The sequence below is a fragment of the Puma concolor genome, chromosome C2, assembly GCF_028749965.1.
Source record: "Puma concolor isolate L17-30 chromosome C2, mPumCon1.1.hap2, whole genome shotgun sequence".
NCBI classification, from domain to species: domain Eukaryota; kingdom Metazoa; phylum Chordata; class Mammalia; order Carnivora; family Felidae; genus Puma; species Puma concolor.
In genome coordinates this window covers 78,921,046-78,942,256 of record NC_141675.1, presented here as the reverse complement: position 1 = coordinate 78,942,256, position 21,211 = coordinate 78,921,046, and the positions used below count along the sequence as shown (strand labels likewise).

The window sequence follows — 21,211 nt, the reverse complement described above, 5'->3', positions numbered from 1 at the left end:
ACTTTAAGTTAGAATGAAATATAAGATATATAGTACACTATATAGAGTGTATATTATACAAAGCTCTGAAAATGACAAAATGAGAAGCCCATATAATAAAAGGAGAAAATAAAAGAAACAGTAAGTAAGGAAGTATAAAACCAGAATGAAAGAACGTGACAGTTAAAGATAACAATTATTGGGGCGCCTGGGTGGCGCAGTCGGTTAAGCCTCCGACTTCAGCCAGGTCACGATCTCGCGGTCCGTGAGTTCGAGCCCCGCGTCAGGCTCTGGGCTGATGGCTCGGAGCCTGGAGCCTGTTTCCGATGCTGTGTCTCCCTCTCTCTCTGCCCCTCCCCCGTTCATGCTCTGTTTCTCTCTGTCCCAAAAATAAATAAAAAACGTTGAAAAAAAAATTAAAAAAAAAAATAAATAAAGATAACAATTATGGTTATGGGGGTGCCTGGGTGGCTCAGTCGACTCTTGGTTTTGGCTCAGGTCATGATCCCAGGGTCGTGGGATTGAGCTCCAAAGACTCTCTGTCTTTCTCCCCCTACCCCTCTCCCCTGCTTACACTCTCTCTCAATAAAAATAAAAAAAATAAATAAAACTAAAAAGATAACAATTATGATGGTTCATTAAGATGAATTTAAATTAAGTTAAAATATTCCTGTTAAAAGGCTAACATTCTGAGTTGGAAAACAAAATCTAGTAATATGTTGTTTTTAAGAAACACACCTAAAACCAAATGAGACCCCAAAAAAGCTTATAAGCAAAAGGATGGTCGTGAGTATATCAGATCTTTTTAACAAACAGCATTGGGGTAACTGAATATCTACATACAAAAAAAAAAAAAAAAAAAGATGAAGTTGGACTCCTTGCCTTATACCTAGCCCAAAACTAATTCAAAATAGATCATAGACCTAAATATGAGAGCTAAAGGCATAAAACTCTTAGAAGAAAACAGAAATAAATCTTAATGACCTTGGGTTAGGCAAAGTTTTATTAGATACAATGCCAAAAACACAAGCAACAAAAGAAAAATAAACTTCATAGAAACATGCTTTAATGCTTTAAATGCTTTAAATGATACCATTAAGAAAGTGAAAGGTAGCCCACAGAATGGGAGAAATACTGGCAAATCATATATCTGACAACTGACTTATAAAGAATTCTAAAAAAATTCAAATATAAAAAGACGAATTATGGGGTGCCTGGGTGGTCCAGTCACCCAGGTTAAGAGTTAGGAGTCTGATCCTGGATTTCAGTTCAGGTCATAATCTCATGGTTCATGAGATGGAGCCCTGCACTGGGCTCTGTGCTGACAGCTCGGAGCCTGCTTGGGATTCTCTCTCTCTCTCCCTCTCTCTGCCTCTCCCCTGCTCACTTGTGTGGGCACATGTGCTCTCTCTCTTTCTCAAAATAAATAAATAAACGTTGAAAAACTCTAAAAAAATTAAAAAACAAATTAACCCATTTTTTTTTAAATGAGCAAAAGATCTGAATAGGTATTTCTCCAAAAAGATACACAAATATCTGGTAAATACTTGAAAAGATACATGGGGTGATGTCATCAAAATGGGGGCACAGGTCATTCCTTACTTCAGCTCCCCTCACAGGAAGACGAACTAGCAACTATCCGTAGACAAAACACTATTGTGAAAATCCCACAACCGAGAGGGGAGGCTGAAGCACTCCCTGGGGCCACAAAGACCAAAAAGGACCACAAGAAGAGCCTTACCCTTCATTGTAAATGCATTGCCCTTTCCCCCACTTAGTGCTACAGAGTGGGTGCCCCTGAGACTCTGGTTTCTCCAGTGGGAAAAGAGAGCCCAAGGTGGACATCCAGCTCCCCCAGCACTGTGGCATGCTTCCTGGGTGGGGGGGAGGAGGGGCATTTGGGTTTCACTTCAAGGGGATCACTGGGGGAATGTGCTGGGCTGAAGAAGGGGACAGAGCCTACCACAACCAGTGCTCAGATCTTGGTGGATCTCATTTCTGCATGCAGCAGCACTCAAACAGAGATTCCAGCCGGTGGCTTTGCCCATCTATCTGCAGAACCGAGCTGGTGGCCCTGTCCGTTGGCACTTCTGCCCAATTTGAGTCCCAGTCAAGGGGCCATGTAGACTGGGGAGCCTGTTCTGCTCTGCTGGGGCAGGGAAACAAATGTGCAGCCCCACCCATCTGCTGAGCACAGGCTCCAGTCCCACCTGTCCAGGAAGCCTTGCCAACAAACTAGGGCAACTGTGGAGCTCATCCTTCAACCCTGATTGGGCCGGGAGCCGAGCCAGCCACCCTGTCCAATGGTTAAGCATAGCTTCTGACTCTGCATAACCAGGGAGCCTGAACAGTGACCCTAGTCAGGCTCAGAGCTCAGCTTGTGGTCCTGCCAAACCGTGGAGCCCAGCCTATAACCACGCCCAGCAGAAGACCCCAGCCTGTGGCCCTGCCTGACTGCTGAGCGCAACCTGTGGCCTGGCGCAGGCAGGAAGCCCAGAGGGTGACTGGACTCAGTCGCAGAGCATAGCCTGCAGCCCAACCTGATGAAGGAACCCAGACAGGAGCTCTGCCTGACCGCAGAACAGCCTCTAGCTCCACCCAACTGCAGAATACAGCTGGAGGCCTCTTCCGACCACAGAACCTGGCCAGAAACCTTGCTTCTACACCGCTGGCAAGTTTCTGTTGGCTGTTGACAAGAAGCCTCAGTTCTCAGGACTTTTCCACAGGACTGCCGGGGTGTCCTCATGATTTGGTGGTTGGCTTCACCTAGAGCAAGTGATCCAAATGAGAGCAAGGTGGAAGCTGCAATGTCTTTGTGCCCTAACCCCAGAGGCAATACACTGTCATTTCCTCAGTATCCTATTGGTAACACAGATTGGCACTATTCAGTGGGGGAAGGAATGTCCTTACCTAAGGACATGAATACCAGGAAGTGAGGGTCATTGGGGGTCATTTTGAAGCCTGGCTACTACAGTCTGCCTTACTGACCTTAACCCTACCACAGGCAAAATACACTCAAAGCTTCCAAATCCTTCTTGCTCCCCACCAGCCATATTTCATCCCTTCACAGTACCAGTGGAGCACAGCCAGCAGCCTGCCAGAGCACAAAAATCAGCCTACAGCCCTGACTGATCAAAAAGCACAACCTGAGGCCCTCTCCAGAGTCTTCCCGAACACAGAGTTAAGGCCAGCGGAACCGTCTGAGAGCACAGCCTGATATGGCAACCAACCAGGAGAGATTGTGGAGTCCAGCCTATAGCCCTGCCCAATCACAGAGTCCACTGACACCAGCCCGCCGGGGAACACGGCCTGAGACCTTACCCAACCAGAAGTGATTGCAGAGCCCAGCTAGTGGCTCCCTCTGACCACAGAGCCCAGCCAGTGGCACCACCCCGGACCTCAGAGCCATGTAAGAGAACCGTCTTGGGAGGAGACCAACCAGCTCCCAGTTAAGCCCTCAGATGGCTGTGGCCCCGGCTGCCACCTTAACCACAATCTGCGAGAGATCCCAAGCCAGAAGCACCTAGCTAACCTACTCCCGAACTGACTCGCAGACGCCGTGTGAATACGTTTACTGTGGTTTGAGCGGCTGGCCATTTGTTAGGTAAACTAATGTAACTAATAGGCACTCTTCCGTTTCCAGGCTTTCACTAATTTCTATGGAGAAGACAAAAAGGAATAACAAAATAATAAACCAGAAAATGTCACAAAGTTTCTAGCAATCTTAGAGTGCTTCCTTTGGTTTGTTCCCTTTTCTGATTTTCTAAAACTATTCCAGCACTTTCCTCTAAGATTCTTCCAGCCACAATTCCTGAGAGGAAAAGACTACCTATCCTACCCACCTGCCACCTCCAAATGCAGTCAGAGATGATGACATATGCTTATATGTGCAGGTATTCGGGGAGCGGGGAACAAGTGCAAAGAAACTACATGTCCAATTCTAAAGAAAATTGTATAAATTATAACACATTTTTATAATAGCAAATCATGCAACCATTACAAGGCATAATTACAAAGAGATCCTTACTGATTTGGAGGCACTTTTATGATGTCTTTTTAAATTAAAAAAAAAAAAAGTGAGGGGTGTGTGTGTGTGTGTGTGTGTGTGTGGTATTTTGTATGTGTGTACATATATAGTATTTTAAAACACAACTGGGAACTACTAGCAGGGATTATCTTTGTATGAAAGAATGCAGATGACTTTTTCCCTTTATGGTTTTGTGCTTTTGACAGCGAATATGTACTTTTATTTATTTTTTTTTATTTTTTTAATCTTTATTATTTATTTTTGAGAGAGAGAGAGAGATACAGAGTATGAGCAGGGAGGGGCACAGAGAGAGGGAGACACAGAATCCAAAGCAGGCTCCAGACTCTGAACTGTCAGCACAGAGCCCGATGCGGGGCTCAAACCCACGAACCACAAGATCGTGACCTGGGCCGAAGTCAGACGCTTAACTGACTGAGCCACCCAGGCGCCCCTGTACTTTTATTTTTTTTAATGTTTATTTATTTATTTTTGAGAGAGAAAGAGAACACACACAAGAAGGGGAGGGGTAGAGAAGGAGAGAGAGAATCACAAGCAGGCTCCGCACTGTCAGTGCAGAGCCCGACGAGGCGCTCCATCCCATGAACCCTGAGATCATGACCTGAGCCAAAATCAAGATTCAGACACTTAACTGACTAAGCCACCCAGGCACCCCTGTACTACTTTTATACTCAGAAAAAGCATTTAAAGTAAAAAGAGAATCTTGTCCATTCCTTAAGACTGTCACCCATTAAGACTACCTAAATCCGGGATGCCTGGGTGGCTTAGCTGGCTAAACGTCCAACTCTTGGTTTTGGCTTGGGTCATGATCTCACAGTTCGTGAGTTCAAGCCTTGCATCAGGTTCTGTGCTGATAGCACGGAGCCTGTTTGGGATTCTCTCTCTCTCTCTCTCTCTCTCTCTGTCCATCCCCCCACCTCTCTCAAAATAAATAAACTTTAACATTTTTTTAGAGATAAAGACTACCCCAATTCCTGTCAAAATCAATCTTATTTTCTATAACTTCATTATTGTACTTTTCCTTGTATGATCCTACTTCCCCATTTTGGCATTTGCATGGTGTTTTCCTTCTATGCCGTTACAAATGCGTGCCGAACAACCTAAGTGTACTACCTAGGTTTAGTTCTCCAGGAAATGGCACCACTCGTCTCTCAGGTGACAATGACACTGCTCACAGGCGGGGCCGGCCCATTCTCCCAGGCCCCAAATTCTTGGAGGACAGGCGCTGTGACCTGTGCCACTCACAGGCTGTCTCCCAGTGCCACTCAGAGTAGGTGTTTCCTGGGGACTCACTGGGCTGAACAGAATTCCTCTTCCCATTATCAGCTTGTTTCCTAGTCAATCCTGAGGAGGGACTGGATGGTGGCATAAATGCATGAGGTGGTGGGATTTTGTAGGCGCCAGGAAGGTCTTTTCCTCTCTCTTGCAGCTGATGCCATGATCCCAGCTCACAGGGATGAATTTTATGGGTTGAAAAAGTGGAAAGTGACCCTGGAGCATTAGTGCACTCCCTGTCACATCACATCACAGCCAAGAAGGCTGCCCTGAGGGTCACAAGAGAAGAGGAAACCAAGGCCACACAGGAGGCCTGGGAGCTAGGAATAGGTGTGGGGGGTGGGAGAGGCAGCCTGAGGTATTGCAGAAGGTCCCTTCCAGGCCCAGATAGTGGGTCCCCGCCCTCCCAGCTCACCAGCTAAGAGGACCTTACAGAGAATGAGGGCCACTGTAAAATGCGGCAAGCACAAATCTCCGTTCCCAAACTGACTGTCACTTCTATTTTGAGCTCCCTTTCTACTGGGATCCAGACAGAAACCCAATCTTCGTTGATAGGGCATTACATCGGAGTTCCAGGGAACGTACAACACGAAGGCATTGGGTGCTGGGGTCCGAAGTACATACGGGCATCGCTTGTTTTGTTGTACTTTGCTTTACTGCACTGCGTGGACACTGCATTAAAAAATAATTTTTTTTTTTTGAAGGTCTGTGGCAACCCTGCGTCAAGCAAGTCTGTCGGTGCTATTTTTCCAACAGCATTTGCTCACTTCCTGTTTCTGTGTCACATTTTGGCAATTCTCGCAATATTTCAAACTTGTTCACTATTATTACATTTGAACTGCTGCAATCTCATGATAACACTTGAATGGATGAAGAGTTGCTTCTCATGCACGAGCAAAGAAAGTGGTTTCTTGAGATGGACTCTACTCCTGGTGAAGACGCTGGGAAGCCTGTCGAAATGACAACAAAGGATTGACAACCTCATACGCTTCGGTGATAAAGCAGCGGCAAGGTTTGAGAGGACTGACCCCAAATTTGAAAGAAGTTCTACTGTGGGTAAAAGGTGTCAAACAGGATCGCATGCTACAGAGGAATCGTCTGTGAAAGGAAGAGTCAATCGGTGTGGCAAACTTCATAGCTGTCGTATTTTCAGAAACGGGCACAGCCACCCCAGCCTTTAGCCACCAGCACCCTGAGCGGGCAGAAGCCAGCAACACCCAGGCAAGACCCTCCACTTAGGACTCCCTGAAAGGTCAGAGGATGCCTTGCATTTTTTAGCAATAACATATATTTTTTAATGTTTATTTTTGAGAGAGTGCAAACGGTGGTGGGGGGGGCGGTGGGAGAGGAAGGGAGACAGAGGGTCCAGTGGGGGCTCTGCGCTGACAGCAGGGAGCCTAATATGGGGCTCGAACTCAGGAACCTAGAGATCATGAGCTGAGCCAAAGTGATACGCTCAACTGACTGAGCCACCCAGGTGTCCCACAATAAAATATTTTTTGATCAAATAGTTTTTGCAGACACAGTGCTGCTGCACCCTTAATAGACTACAGTATAGTGTCGTGTGGTTTAGGGGGACATATCCAATCCCTAACGGGAGGGGCACAGTTCACGGAGAAAAGGAATTCTCCTCTCTCCTTATTCCTGCTTCTGAGATTTTTTGTCCAAACATTTTGGCTATCCTCTTGGGAACTCAGTCCCTTAAGGGTTTTAGGATTTTGGAAATCAAGGTAAAGACCTTCCTTCCATCCTGCTTCCTTGTCCTACAGCATCCTTTCCCTGAGGTGCTGGACAAACAACTTAGTCACGTGAACCCAAGCAAGAGCAAAAGGAAAACAACAACAACAACAACAACAACAACAACAACAATCGGTCAATATCTCAAAGATGCTGTTTGCTACGTAGGTGAGCATCCTTCTTCCCGGGGGAGTGGAGAGGAGCTAGTGGGAAAGGATTCAGGGCTCCGGGACTCCAGCTGTGTCCTCCTTGGAGATAAAAGTTGACCCCCAGCAGTTCGTTCCCTTAGCGAGTAAGGAGAGAGGGATAAACTTTTTGAAAAACACGTTTATTTTAAAATTTTACATCATCTTTGGATAATTCATGATCGGATCAGGCACGGTGCAGACACTTCTGAGATCGAGGTCTCCAGATCAACGTGAACAGTTTCTGCGACTGAAGAGCCAGGGGACCTCATGATATGGGATGGAGCGATGGCTACTGACGAAGACGCGACCCCCTCAAGACGGGGACTTTCCAAACGCAGCGTGCAGTCACCATTTCTAAATTATCTGTCGCAAACATTAAACATCTCACCAGACCAACAATAATACCCCTATCTTATCTGCAGTTTACTAGTTTCCATAGACAACACAGAATTAAATTAATTTGATCCCTTAGATGAATAATAACAATTAAAGCTAGCATCTACCCAGTGTAGTCTCATTGTCCACACCAACACCTACCTCCTGCTGATGGAATGCCACCTGCCTCTCACTGTTTGTGATTCAGAGATTGCAGCAAGCACGTCAAATCAGAAATAAAGCAATGTTTTATGGGCCCGGGCCCGGGGGCCCGGAGAGGGGAAAGACTCCCCACACAGCAAGAAGCGGCCCAAGTGCGCTGCCTATCCCCAAGCAGAGAGGTCAGAACTGCAAGCAGGGAGGAAGAGGAGGGGGAGGAGGAGAAGGAGGTGGGTGGGGTGGGCGGGGGGGGGGACACCCTCTGCACGTTCCACTGCCTCGGATGGTTTTCTGGGCATTCCAGGCAGGTGTCCCAATAGGAGAGTTAATTCCCTGATGATAGGACCCCTCTCCGGCCTCCCTCAAAGTAAGGTCTTGCCCAGGTGTGAGCACACAGCAGGTCCTTAGAAAAGGAAGGAAGGGAGGGAGGGAGGAAGCCACCATGCGCGGGGAACCTCCTAGGACAGAACCAGGATAGGTGTTTCATGTAACCCTTAGAACAGCCCTGTGAGGTAGGCTCATCACCCCCCCATTTTAAAGACGTGGAAACAGAGTCTCAGAGAGAATTCACCAATGGTGGTATGGCTGGTAAACGGGGCGGGGGGAGCATCAATTTGAAAACCCGGGGCTTCTTCCTCTGAGGTCCTTCTACTCTTCTATCAACCAAGGGTTTGGCAGCAAGTGAGCCAGCTCCAGCTCCCAGACAGATGATCTAGAGCTCAAGCTTGAGGGGCCCTTGAGCACATGAGGCCAGGAGTCCAAACACCCGGGTCTAGGAACCCTGGCTCTACAGCATTACTTTGTGACCCTGAGCGAGCGCTCTGCCTTCTCCACACGGCAGGGCTGGCCTAGCCCAGTATGCTTCTCCACCAGGGGATGGGGTAGCACAACTACCCAGGAAGCCTGTTGGCAGACCAGGGTGCGAGGGCCTCTGTCTGGAGACTCTGACGCTGCACCGTTGCTGGAGGGCCAGAGGGCATGGCTGTCTGATAAACCTTGTGAGAATCGGTTATGATCTCTAAGGTTCTGACTTCCGAGAGCAACTTTAAATGCTAGGGAACCACATCCCCACTCCCTGAGAGACATCCCGCAAAAGGCCCGGGAAGGTCAAAGAAATCATCAGATTGGGATACTGTTGTAAAGCAGAAAATGTTGAAAAATAATTTGAGCGAGAGAGAAAAAAAAAACCCACTGCTTTAAAGGGGAAAACAAGATGGCAGTCAGGGGTGGGGCGGGGTGGGCGTTAAGGAAGCAGTGGGCGCGGTGTGCAAATCCCACTGCAGGGTAGGGTCAGGCCAGGCTGAGCATGGACAAATCAGGTTTTTGGCATCTGGCTTGCCTGGTGTCTGCCAGGGGGCTGCACTCCCTGCCTCAGACGGGTTGGCGGGGGGGTTCCTCAAAAAATCATCTGAGCCCCTAAGTTCAGGCAGACCTTAGAGAATAAATGTAGGCAATAAAGGCAGAAAGGAAAACGCAACTCAAATGTGTCAAGCGTCTGCTTGGCTTGTTTCTCCTCTTCCTCTAAAATCTCCTCCACAGCCCAGCTCAGAGAAGCTCTCTCCGACCGGCAGACAGAGCAAGTGTGCGGCCCCTCCCGAGCTCGCAAGCAGCTGGAGGATGGAGCCTGTGCCCTTCTGTGCCTCTCATCGCCCTGTGGAGAGGATGTGCGTTTGGCAAGACCCTTTGCCCACAAGCACCCAGGTTAAGGACCCGCCAAACCAGCTAGAGCGACAGGAATGCCACCTCTCCCGAGGGCATGGAGCTTGGCAGCAGCTTTGTTCTAGAGGAATCGAGGATGTGTCCTACGCTCCCTACCACCTACTGGTCCCCAGAGCCACCTTATCATCATTTAGGGCAAATCATCATTTAGGAGAATTTCTTTAAAACACGAAATCAGTATCTAGGAGCAGATTTCAAGCAACAGAGAGTGCTGGTTTGTGAGAATAACGCCACTCCCGTGGGGAAAACAGCCCAGCTTTGGCAGCCCTGGGGAGAAAGGTGGATCCTGCATTTGCCTGTGTGTGGAAAGAATGCTAGGTGTGTGTGCACATGTGTGTGGCAGGAGGCTCTGGGGGTCACACACACACCTCTGCAGCTACAGGGCAGGCTGGACCTGGATGCTTGCTCTTGGGACTCCTGCAGCCCGAGGCTCTTGCTGACAGAAGGCCCACGGTGCAGGCTGTGATTGTTCGGGAATGTGATCTGCCCACGTTCGGTGGAGAAGGGTGAGGGGACCTGACCAGGAAGCCCACGCTCAGCAGCGAATTCTCCGGAAGCCAGGCAGCGTAGCTTTCCCAAGCAGGTAAATGTCCTCGTCTGTGCCCTGGTTGAGGTGTTTCACCAGATTCTTCTCAAAGAGTAGGGGGTGGTAGGCGCCCATCGTGCAGGCGCTGTCAAAGAACTTCTGGTAGTAGTAACACACGTCAGTCTTGCGCTTGGACGGGAGGAACTCATAAATATCCACCTGGTCACACAACGTCATCATGATGATGATGCCTGAAAAGGGGAGCGGAGGTAAGTCCTGCCCAGCGACCCACCCCAGCATCCTGAGCTCGTGCCCCATGAGCCCGGCAGCTCAGGGACCCAAATGTGGGGAGATGTCTATCCGGGGTTTCTGTTTATTGCTGTGATTCCCAACCTGAGCTCTGCCAGTAGGCCAATCCCGCAAGCTGTTCCTCGGGATGTTGTGTCCTGTGTGCCTTTGTATCCCTGGCACCTAGGCTGATACGTGACAGGTCCCCCCCTAAGCACTAGAGGACTGAAGCGCTCCACCGGTCACCGGACTTATCGGGGCGAATGAGCTATATGCAGAGAGAGGACAAGACGACTGAGGTGACAGGACCATCACACGTAGATAGTACTTTCTAGCACTTTTACATCCCACAGGAGCCTGGTGGATGGTGCTGATTGGGAGAAGTTGCTTCTTACAGTGCTTAGGGAGACGGACCTTCCCCCGGGCCGGGAGGAGGGCAGTGGGAACAGGAGCAGACACGGTCTGTATCGCTGGGCTCTGCTCCTTTGGGCAGGAGATGCAGCCGAAGCGGTGTGGCCAGGCCGGTGCTTCCAGAACATTGTGCCAACAAGAGGCTGGAGACTCCTGCTTCCACCCTCCTGTCCCCACCTGGCTCAGGCATCGCCTGCAGGACACGTCCCTCGCCATCTGCCCCAAGGGGTGATCCGCCCACTCCTCCTACCACACAGGCTGTTGCTAGGATACAGTAAGATGGTGGCTCTCAGACCCCTCTGTCAGCCATAAATATGGGGAGCGTTTGCGATGAAGCAGTTCTCACTGATAGCAAAACTGTAAACTGCTTAGCAGCAATTTTGTTCCAGAGGAATCAGTTATGGGGAAAGCCCTCTCTGGCTGCCTCTGGTCTAATGCGGGGAAGAAAGACAGCTCTGCAATGAACTGATGAAGGCACAACGGAAGTGCTTCCAGAAATTACGGGAGGAAGCGCTTCCTATGGGAGAGGTCTTCCACAAACTTCCTGGAAGCACAGGTGTGGGGCCCGGCAGGGGCCACTAGGGATGGGCACGAAGGGGGATTGGTGGTACAGGGGACTGCGTGGGCAAAGGCAGAGCAGTGGCAACGGGAAAGTGCTTTTCCAACTATTCCTGTTCCAAAGGGCTCCTGGAAGAGCCCCAAATGCACACATCTAAACGTTGAAAAAAAAAGTATGAAGAAGGTGTGATAGTGAAATGGCCCCCATCCCTTTCTATAAGGAGTGCCTCTGACATTCAACTGACTTGTTCATTAACTTAGGGTACAGTTACCACAGGGCTATCCTATGCCAGACCCATAAGAATGCATCAAACTCAGTCCCCACCCTGAGGTGGTTTGTATTCCAGAAGGAGAGCAGGCAAATCATGCAATGGGGGGGTGGCAGGGGCCAGCCATCCAACCATCCATCCATCTTTCCGTCCATCCATCCCCAGGGAAAGGGGTCCCCTGCGGGGGCTCAGAGGAGAGTTTCCCTTCCATGCGTCCGAGAAGAAAGTATGAAGCCAGCATTCAGGACCGTCTGGACTCAGACCTCAGCCCACCCTCACCAGCTCCCTCAGCTCCATTCATGACGCCTAAACCCAATAAAGCTTCACAGCTCATTCCTCTTTCAGGAACATAAACTGGGGCACTCACTGGATTAAACAAATTTTTGAAATCCAGAATAAAGTATTACTGAGTCTCGATTTTTCCTCGGATGCCAATATGGCTCAGCAGAACATTATTACTGATCCTGTTTTTATTTAAAATGTTTGATATTTCACTCAGCATCAAATCTTGCATTCGTTGTGGTGTTGAAGAGAGTCTGTATTGATGTTATTTGTTACTGAAATTTTTTGGTGCTCCCTTAAACCGTACACCTGAGGCAAGTGTCTTCCTCGCCTCATCTTCCAAATCCCAGCCCTGCTCTTCTGCTTTCCTGCCCAGCCCCCACCACCAAATCTGCCCCTTGCCCAGGCCTGGGCTGACGCCACCCCTCCACAAACCTCCCTCCTGGCACAACCGGGCAGCTGCTCCCTCCTGGCCTTGGACGCCTGACTGAACTCCACCACCAAAGACCCTAATGGAGAAGGATTCTATCTTCCGATCTCTGGATCTTAGCTAGAACTTGGCACAGTATACAAATACAACAAAAACCTAGCAGTTGTTTGGTGAGCAAAGAAACGAACGAATGAATGAATGAGATCCCAGAAGAGCGCTAACCGCTTCTAGAAACAAACACGAGAGGTCCTTCCCCAGATGCGGACTCACCAAGCATCCCAGAGGATGGGGGGTTGGGCTGAATCTCCTCCGGGGAGACTTCTTGAATGATGTCCCACAGCTCCCAAGGCATCTGGGGCCTGAGGATGTAAAAGGGCTGATCGGGATGAAGCTTGCGATAACTCTTATAGTTCTCAAAGAAGCTGTAGTCAGGGCTCTGGTACCACTGAAAGAGAAGGAAATGGTCTTCTCAAGGAGAGGGATGTGCCTCGGCTCGGAGCAGATTCCAGACTCCTCCACATCACAGCATTCACTTGATAGCACAGGGGACCCAGCACATAGCCTATGCTCACAGGGGATTCTGAGCCTGGTGACCCTGGAACAGCCTCAGACTTCAGGATCATAGTCTCTGGGAAAGCTTCCAGAGCTCAAAGGGGCCCTTGGCACCGTCTAACCCCACCTCTAAGGGGGCGAAAACTGGGGCACAGCTTGCCACATCTGGGGGGTTCAAAGTCCCTGTCCTGACCCTGGCCAACTTCTGTTTTCAGGGAGATCAGTGCCAAACTGCGGGGGCTGAGGTGGTGAGGGTACCAGGGGTCACCAGAGCCTGTCGGCTCCTGCCGGGTCTGGGTCTGACTCCAGAATCAAGTGTCCCCAGAGGGTCCCCAAGCACCCCGTCCTTCTGCCCTAAAGCCATTCTCCTGTGGCACTGAAGCCACATCAGGGAGAGGCCAACCGACATGCAGGACAAACAGCAAGAGCGCCAATCTGGAGAAGCTGAGGAGCCAGCAGGCCCGAGACTTCTGTCGCCTTTCTGAAAGAGTGCCCCCTGCTTAGTAAACCAAGCCCTGGGACAGGCGACTTCCCCTCTCCACAGTCCAGTCTCCTCATCTGCAAAAGGGAAATAACCACGCTTCTACCTACTTCCCTGTGTTGTTACGAGAGTGAAATGGAAGAATTCTGGAGACCGGAAGTAGGTCAAGCATGGTGATTCTGTCATAGGAGTAAGAGTAACCACTGTCTATTCCTACTGATCTGCATCAGAAATAACTGAATTAGGGGCGCCTGGGTGGCTCAGTCGGTTGGGCATCCGACTTCGGCTCAGGTCATGATCTCACAGTCTGTGAGTTCGAGCCCCGCGTCGGGCTCTGTGCTGACAGCTCAGAGCCTGCCTGCTTCGGATTCTGTGTCTCCCTCTCTCTCTGCCCCTCCCCTGCTCATGCTCTGTCTCTCTCTGTCTCAAAAATAAATAAAAAACATTAAAAAAATTAAAAAAAAAAAAAAAAAGAAATAACTGAATTAGATGAACACGACCCCACTCCAGTGAGAAATTCGGGCCCTGTTACTCCTGATCCATACCATAATTAAGAGATGAAAACACGGCACCATGGGGCAGGGCGCGGAGGGCACTGGTATAGGACGGGAATACTTCCGCGCTGCCATTCCGAATGAAGTGTGTTGTCCTCAAACTGAAAGAGCCAGTCCTCAGGGATGGCCCAGGTCAGCCATGACTCTCAAACCCAGGAACTCAGGGACATCTACAGGCAAACAGAAGACGCATCCCTACGTCCCATGTTTACCCACTTACCTTTGGGATATCTGAATGGTAAACAGATGGGTCCCACACAATTAGGATTCCCTCGTTGTACAAACTGTCTTTGAGGAAGCGCCCTTCAGTGGTGACCAACTGCAAGAAGAAGCAGCAAACTGTCACCTGGATGTCGACATGTAAACATTCTGCTTGTGGTAGTAACTGACACGTCACAAGTACCACCTGAGGCCCCAGGGCCCGTGAGGCTTCTAAGTTTCGGTGCAGCACTTAAATTTCAATGACATATGAGATCAGCTGTCAACACTCACCCTAAAAGGCACATGTTGCCCAGGTGGACACTGAGACAACAAACGGCGGAAATCAAATCAAGAATTGTTTGACAATAAAAGCCAGAATCACAATAATCCCTCCCCACCTCGACCACTCACCATCACGAGGGGGCGACCTAATCAGTGTCACTGCAGTGTCTCAAGAGCGACTATGGGAAGGTGGGTGGTCTGTGTACAACCCAGGGAACACCAACTTGTCATTGGCCTCGGAGGTCATTCAGCCATCTCATCGCCCCCAAACCTCCCCCAAAGGTAGGAAGGCCCTGGAAGCCTGAAGAATATAACCCCACTTCCTCAGCATATCTTTGAGACATGAAATATTAGTGGTGGGGATTATGTAGTTGCACTGGGTGTCAAGGAGTCCCCAGACAGTCACAGGGGGCCAGGGTGAGTATGGCCATGAGGTGAGTGAGTATTAAGGGACAAATAATAGCAGGCCAAGCCAAGGAAGGGGGGTGTAGGGAGAGGGAAGGTGTCCCAGACAGAAAAAGCAATGTGTGCAAATCCCCAAATGTGAGATTATGTGGCAGAGACTGCTGGGCATCACCCAATATTCATCCCTTCTTTCTTCCTTGGAAACAAACATTTCTGCTTGCCTCAATACAGGGCTATCTAAAATAAAGACTACCTGAAATAAAAATGTCCCAGCTTCTCTTACAGCTAAGCATGGCCACGTGATAAAATTCTGGCCGAGGGTGTGGGAGCAAGAGTGACTTGCAGGAAGTGTCCTTAGAGGCAAAGTCATGCCTTTCCTTGTTCATTCCTCTTTCCTGCTGGCTCAAAGTAGATGTGATGGCTGGAGCTTCAGCAGTTATCTTGGACTGTGGAGTTGAAGCCACATGACTGAAGGGCAAATACACAAGGTAGCAGGAGCCTGGGTTCCTGACACACTGGAACACCATAGCAGCCCTGAAATGTCTACCCTTGGACTTCTTTTACATGAGACAGAAATACATTTTTATCTTGTTAACCTAGTGTTGAGGGGTGGGAAGAGTGTTTCTGGCACTTATAGACAAACTTAGTTCTACTTGGTACAGTGAGGAGCTTGTCTGGGAATTGCAGGTTGTCCAGCGCAGCTAGGATACAAAGGGAGAGCTGGAAGGTACTAGAAAAACGTAAGCAGGGGCCATGCCAGGGAGCTTAGGGTTTCTTCAGATTATGGGACCCGTGAAGTCTTTTAAGTGAGAAAGCTCTCAACAGACTAGTGTTCTGGAGTCTCTAGAGTTTCAGAGAAAGGAGACCAGGCAGAAGCTGCTGCTGAGGCCTAAGAAATGATGGAGAAGGAATGACGACAAAGAGTTACAACTGTCAGCTGTAGACCTGCAGGTTGTTGGGTGTTGAAAGTGAAGGAAAGGGGGCTAAGGGTGACTTCCAGACCTCAGGTCATTTCCTAAAATGGTAACATGGAAAGAAAAGCAATGGGCATGTGCCACTGGGGGCGAGGCAGGGATGTGAAGTTCAAGGATGAGACAACTGGCCCTGAGTTCCACAGCTGAGGACCACAGGAACTAGGAACCAAACCCACGTCTTCTGACTTTAAGGGCGGTCCTCGGTCTGTGAGGAACATTGTTAAGTCCCGGCACAGATATTCAGTGCTGTGGTCCAAAGGCAGAGCAGGTGTCCCAACAAGCTGGTGGCAGGAAGGCCCAGGGAGCAGCGGCCAACCTCCTGCTGTTTTATACTTGTCTTCAGAATTCTACTGCTTCACTCCCTATTCCCATCCTTCTCCACCTCAAAGCAGCAGGTATATTGAGAGCATGTCTTTTCCTGAGCCATGCTTCTTTCTATGCAGAGTGCTGACACCAGGTGATGTATGGGTACTCAGGAGGATTAGAGAGACCTGGAATTTTTAAGATGTCTCCAGCCCCTCTCCAGTAATCTTCTTAGTATACGAAGCAGGATGCAGGTGGAGCCAAGTTCTGGCACCCTAAGACTTTGCCACCATCTGTGGCTTCACTGTCCTCAGAAATCCCAAGCGAGCTGCTCAAAAGTCTTCTCCTTTACGATAAAGGAGAACAACAACGATTGCAGCAGATGCCCTTTAATGATGTTTACTACAAGCCAGGTACTTTTCATACAGTATCTCAGTTCATCTTCGCAAGAACCCCAGGAGGTAATTATTAATATGCTCATCTTATAAATAAGGAAATAGACACAGAGATGCTAAGAAACTCACCCAAGCCATCTTGCTAGTAAGCAAGGGGTCTGAACTAGAGCCCTTTTGTCTGGCTCCAGAGCCCATACTTCTGACCTACATACTACACTGCCTCCTACAAAGAGGGCAGGGGTGGGTCACCCATGGGTCTTGGGAGGAGATGTCAAAGAAAGCATTTGATGAGGGACATAGACATGTCAATGGGAATGTTGCTTCTTGTGTGAGTTGTAGCAAGTCACAGCGGGAAGATCCTTGAGGGACGAGATCCAAATCTGTCATTTTCAGAGGGGTAAACTGAGTTCCGTAGAGAAAAGAGACTTGTCCAAGGCTACCAAGTGAGCGTGGGACAGAGCCAGAACCAGAGTCTAGAGGCTGGCTCCTCCCCGAGTGTCTGTTTTTCCCCTCCCACAAGGCTATATTCATAAACCATGAGGCCCTTAAATAAGTGAGCACACCAACAGGGGCCGGGCCACCCTCAGTTCTCACCACACATGGCGGGGAAATGGCCATTCACCCAAGCCACTTGATGAGGCAAATGACAAAGCAGGACAGTAAGTGCTAGTTTATCCAGAGGAGGAACAGAAAGTGAACACAGCCAGGACCCGTGCAGGGAGAGGGAAGAAACTAGCAAAGCACTCCTCAACCTTACATGGACCGGGCTCTGTACTTACCGCATTAATTCTGCTGTGAGATTTAAAGATGTCCTCAAAGACAAGAGAGCCTCAAAACTGCTTGGGCAAGTGGGGCAATGCTTCATGTCTAACCCACTCTGTGGTCTTAGGAGGGCAGCTGCCCCTCTCCAGGCTAAGGTAGCTCATTTATAGGACATTATCACCCTGTAAGGCCCTGCATGACCAGCCATGCCTGGACAGCATCTCAGTCTGTCATGTTTTCAGCTGCAGCAGAAGGCACACGGGAGAGAATCAAAGTCTTTCCAAATGCTCCTGTACTTAACCTTGTGCAGAGTCTGACCTGAGTTCAAGGGATCCCAGGAGCCTCATGATGAGGAAAATAAGTCACTGCCATAGCAACGGAGCCCCAAGGAACACCTGCCAGGAAAAGGTTACACCAGGGACATGGAAACCTGTTTAAAATACTCTCTCCAGTCACAGAGTAAGAAATGGTCACTGCGGAAAGTTAGAAAAGACAAGAATATACACATATATCTATATATGGAAGAATAAAAAAATAACCCCAATCGTTGCATTCTGCAGATCTTACCTGAATGGTTTTTATTCTTCCCAAATCTTTCTTCCCTCAGTTATGGACTGAACTTTGTATGTTGAAACCCTGACCCCCAACTGGACTATATTGGAGATAGGGCCTTCAGGGCAGTAATTAAGGTTACGTGAGGTCACAAGGATAGATCCCTAATCTGAGAAGATTGATATTCTTACAAGAAAAGGAAAAGATGCCAAAGATCTCTTTCTCTCCACATGCGCATAGGGGAAAGACCACATGAAGACATAGAGAGATGGTGGCCATCCACAGATCAGGAAGAGAGCCTTTATCAGAAACCAACCTTGATGGCACCTTGATCTTGTAGCTCTGGCCTCCAGAATTGCGAAAAAACAAATCTCCGTAGTTTAAGCCACCCTACCTGGTGGCTTATTACCTGGTCCTTTGTTATGGCAGGCCTAGGAAACTAATATACTGTGTGTGTGTGTGTGTGTGTGTGTGTGTGTGTGTGTGTGTGTGTGTAGACACTGATATCTTAACTATAGAGTCTAGACTTAGTCGTTTTGTTAAACTCACACAGCAATTAAAGTCAATGTCTTCTCATTTATCCCTCACGGTATTTCCCAGCCCCAAACAGAGTATGAAAAGGAAGCTCTAAGGTTCCATAACTAGCCCAAGATCACACAGCCAGGAATGGATGGAGTTTGGATGCAAATCAAGGCCTGTCTGATCTTTTCCCACTGCACTAGACAACCTTCATTCGAAACAATAAGGGATAACAAAAGAAAGAGTGTGTTCTAGCTGATTTGCGAATTTGCCAGAGTCACAAAGGGGGTTAGTGCTATAGGGAGACAAACAAAGGGTGGTCAGCGTCTTGAGTAGATATGAGAAATGAAGTCTTGACCATGGTAAACTGGACCTGGACAGGAGGTGCCCAGGGCACCTCAAATGGAAAGCCACCAAGTCAGAGGGGCCTGAATTCTACCAGGCATCCCAGGAAGTCATCAAAAGAACCATAAGTATGGGGCGCCTGGGTGGCTCAGTCAGTTAAGTGGCCAACTCTTGATTTCAGCTCAGGTCATGATCTCAGGGTCATGAGATTGAGCTTCAAGTCGGGCTCCGCATTGGGCGTGGAGCCTGCGTAAGAGTCTCTCTCTCTCTCTTTTCCTCTGTCCCTCTTCCCTGCTCGCTCTGTCTCTAAGGAAAAAAAAAAAAAAAGCCCCTTTCTGGAAGGGTAGATGACAACCACTTCCTGCCTTTTATAAGTGGGGTATGAGGGGATCATTTATTTTTTGTCCTTTGCCTATGGGGTATCTGGCTACTCACATAAGAAAATTGATCTGGCTCTTGCTGCACTGCCCCAGAAGTAGGAGCTTGGGCAAAGATGGATCAATGCATTCATTATGTACTACGAAGTATTTAAATAAGAAAGCTGTCTCTAAGCCAGAACACCGTGTATGCATATATTCAGGATAAAACGAATAACGATCAAACATTTAAAATGCAACAAATAAGTCTAGAATGAACTGGAATATCTTGTTATGCCAGAAGATACAGAGTGATAAGAAAAATGATAAGAGCATGTATGTCATGGGGAAAAAAGAGCTAGCTTGAAGGAACTCCCACTGGCCAAATCTGAAACCATGTGAATGCCAAAGTAATTCAGAACACTGGTGAATTACAAACCATTGAAAAAAAAAAATAAGGAATCCATGAGTTCTTACCAATAAAACATAGAGAAAGAAAGGAGAGGCGGGAGGGAGGAAATAAATGGGAGGAGGAGAAGTGAGGGTTACACTTACAGTAGAATTCTGAGTGCCAACCCAGTGATGCGGGGCAGGGAGAGCTATAGTTAGAAAGTACCATTTTGCAACCATCACAGTAAAGACTGGTTCAGGCAAAAGTGAGCCATGAATGCGAAATAGAGGAGGAAATTTTGATGAGGAGCGGGACAGTGGCACAATATTCAAGTGTTCATCCACAGACCATAAAGGAAAAAGAATAAATGTTATGTGTATGTGTATCCCGATCCTGGACTGGCTCTTGTACTAAAAGAAAAAAAAAATGCCATAAAAGACATTATTAGGTCAATTAGGAAACAGATCTGTCTGGAATGCAGACAGATTGAAGTATGTTATCAGTGTAAATGTATGAAGTTCATAACTGTACTTTGGTTGAGTAAGACAATATTCTCATTCTTAGGAAATACAGACCGAAGTGTGTATTAACTTAGTCTGCTCAGGCTACTATAGCAAAATACCAGAAACTGGATGCCTTGAACAGCAGACATTTATTTCTCATAGTTCTGGAGGCTGGGTAGCCCAAGATTGAGGTGCCAGCACATTTGGTTTCGCAGTGAGAACCCACATTGTGGCTTGCAAATGGCTGCTTTTCTCCGTGTCCTCACCTGGTGGAATGAAAGTGAGCTCTGGTCTCTCTCTCTCTCTCTCCCTCCCTCTCTTTGTTCTTATCAGGACACTAATCCCATCAAAGAGCCCCTACCCTCAAGACTTCATCTACATCCAGTCATCTCCCAAAAGCCCCACTGCCAAACACCATCGCACTGGAAGTCAGGGCTTCGACATATGAATTCAGGAGAGACACATTCAGTTCATAACATTCTGTCCCTGGATCCTCCAAAATCACATCCTTCCAACATGCAAAATACATTAATTCCACCCAACATCCCGGATGCCTCAACTCACGCCAACATCAACTCTAAAGTCTAAAGTCCTACGTCTCATGTAAATATCTAAATCACATAAGGGTGAGGTAATTCATCCTGAAGCAAAACTCTTCCAGCTGTGAACCCATGAATCCAGAAAAGTTATGTCCTTCCAAAATACAATGGTGGGACGGCATAGGATGGACATTCCCATTCCCAAAGGGGGAAATCCGAAGGAAGGAAGAAAGAGGTAACAGGTCCCAAGGAAGGCCAAAACCTAGCAAAGTAAATCCCACTAGATGCACAGGTTTGAGAAGAATCTTCTTTGGGGCTGGGCCTGGGTGGTTCAGTGGGTTAAGTGTCCGAATCTTGGTTTCAGCTCAGGTCATGATCTCACAGTTCGTGGGTTTGAGTCCTGCACTGGGCTCTGTGCTCACAGTTCAGAGCCTGCTTGGTATTCTGTCTCCCCCTCTCTCTCTGCCCCTCCCTGCTCTCTCTCTCAAAAATAATTAAATAAACATTTTAAAAAATCCTCTTTGGTTCAATGTCATGCCTCATGGACCCACTGGGGCCAGTCAGCAGTCATACCCCCAAGGCTCTGAGTAGCTGCCATCTGGCCTAATAAAACCACAGCAATGCCCCCCTCCCACCTTTGAAACCAAGGACGCAGCCCTGATGATTTCTGAATCACATTTGGGATCATGCTTTTCCTGCTGCGAGGCACAATGACAGTTTGCAGCCAAAGAGCTCTGTGGCCTGGTCCTGTAGTATCTAAGAAACCCAGGAGCCTTCCTCCACTTCGTCCTGTATCCGTTTCCTTCAGCTCAAGCTGGCGGTGTTTCTGCTGAGGTGGCTGATTAGGTCTGTGGTT

The 21,211-nt window shown here is 48.4% G+C and overlaps 1 protein-coding gene across 5 annotated transcripts in view; it reads right to left on the bottom strand.

Annotated features, from left to right (window-relative positions):
* Window positions 1-7,345: 7,345 nt before the first annotated feature.
* Window positions 7,346-21,211, bottom strand: part of ST6GAL1 (ST6 beta-galactoside alpha-2,6-sialyltransferase 1) — a 120,831-nt gene continuing 106,965 nt past the window's right edge. For all 5 annotated transcript variants that reach the window (XM_086674950.1, XM_086674952.1, XM_086674951.1 and 2 more), the window contains 3 exons: window positions 14,049-14,147; window positions 12,512-12,686; window positions 7,346-10,254 (listed from right to left, as the gene is read on the bottom strand). In XM_086674950.1, coding sequence (XP_086531076.1) covers window positions 10,013-10,254; window positions 12,512-12,686; window positions 14,049-14,147 — 516 coding nt within the window. In that variant the 3' untranslated portion in view covers window positions 7,346-10,012. The remainder of the gene's footprint in view (window positions 10,255-12,511; window positions 12,687-14,048; window positions 14,148-21,211) is intronic.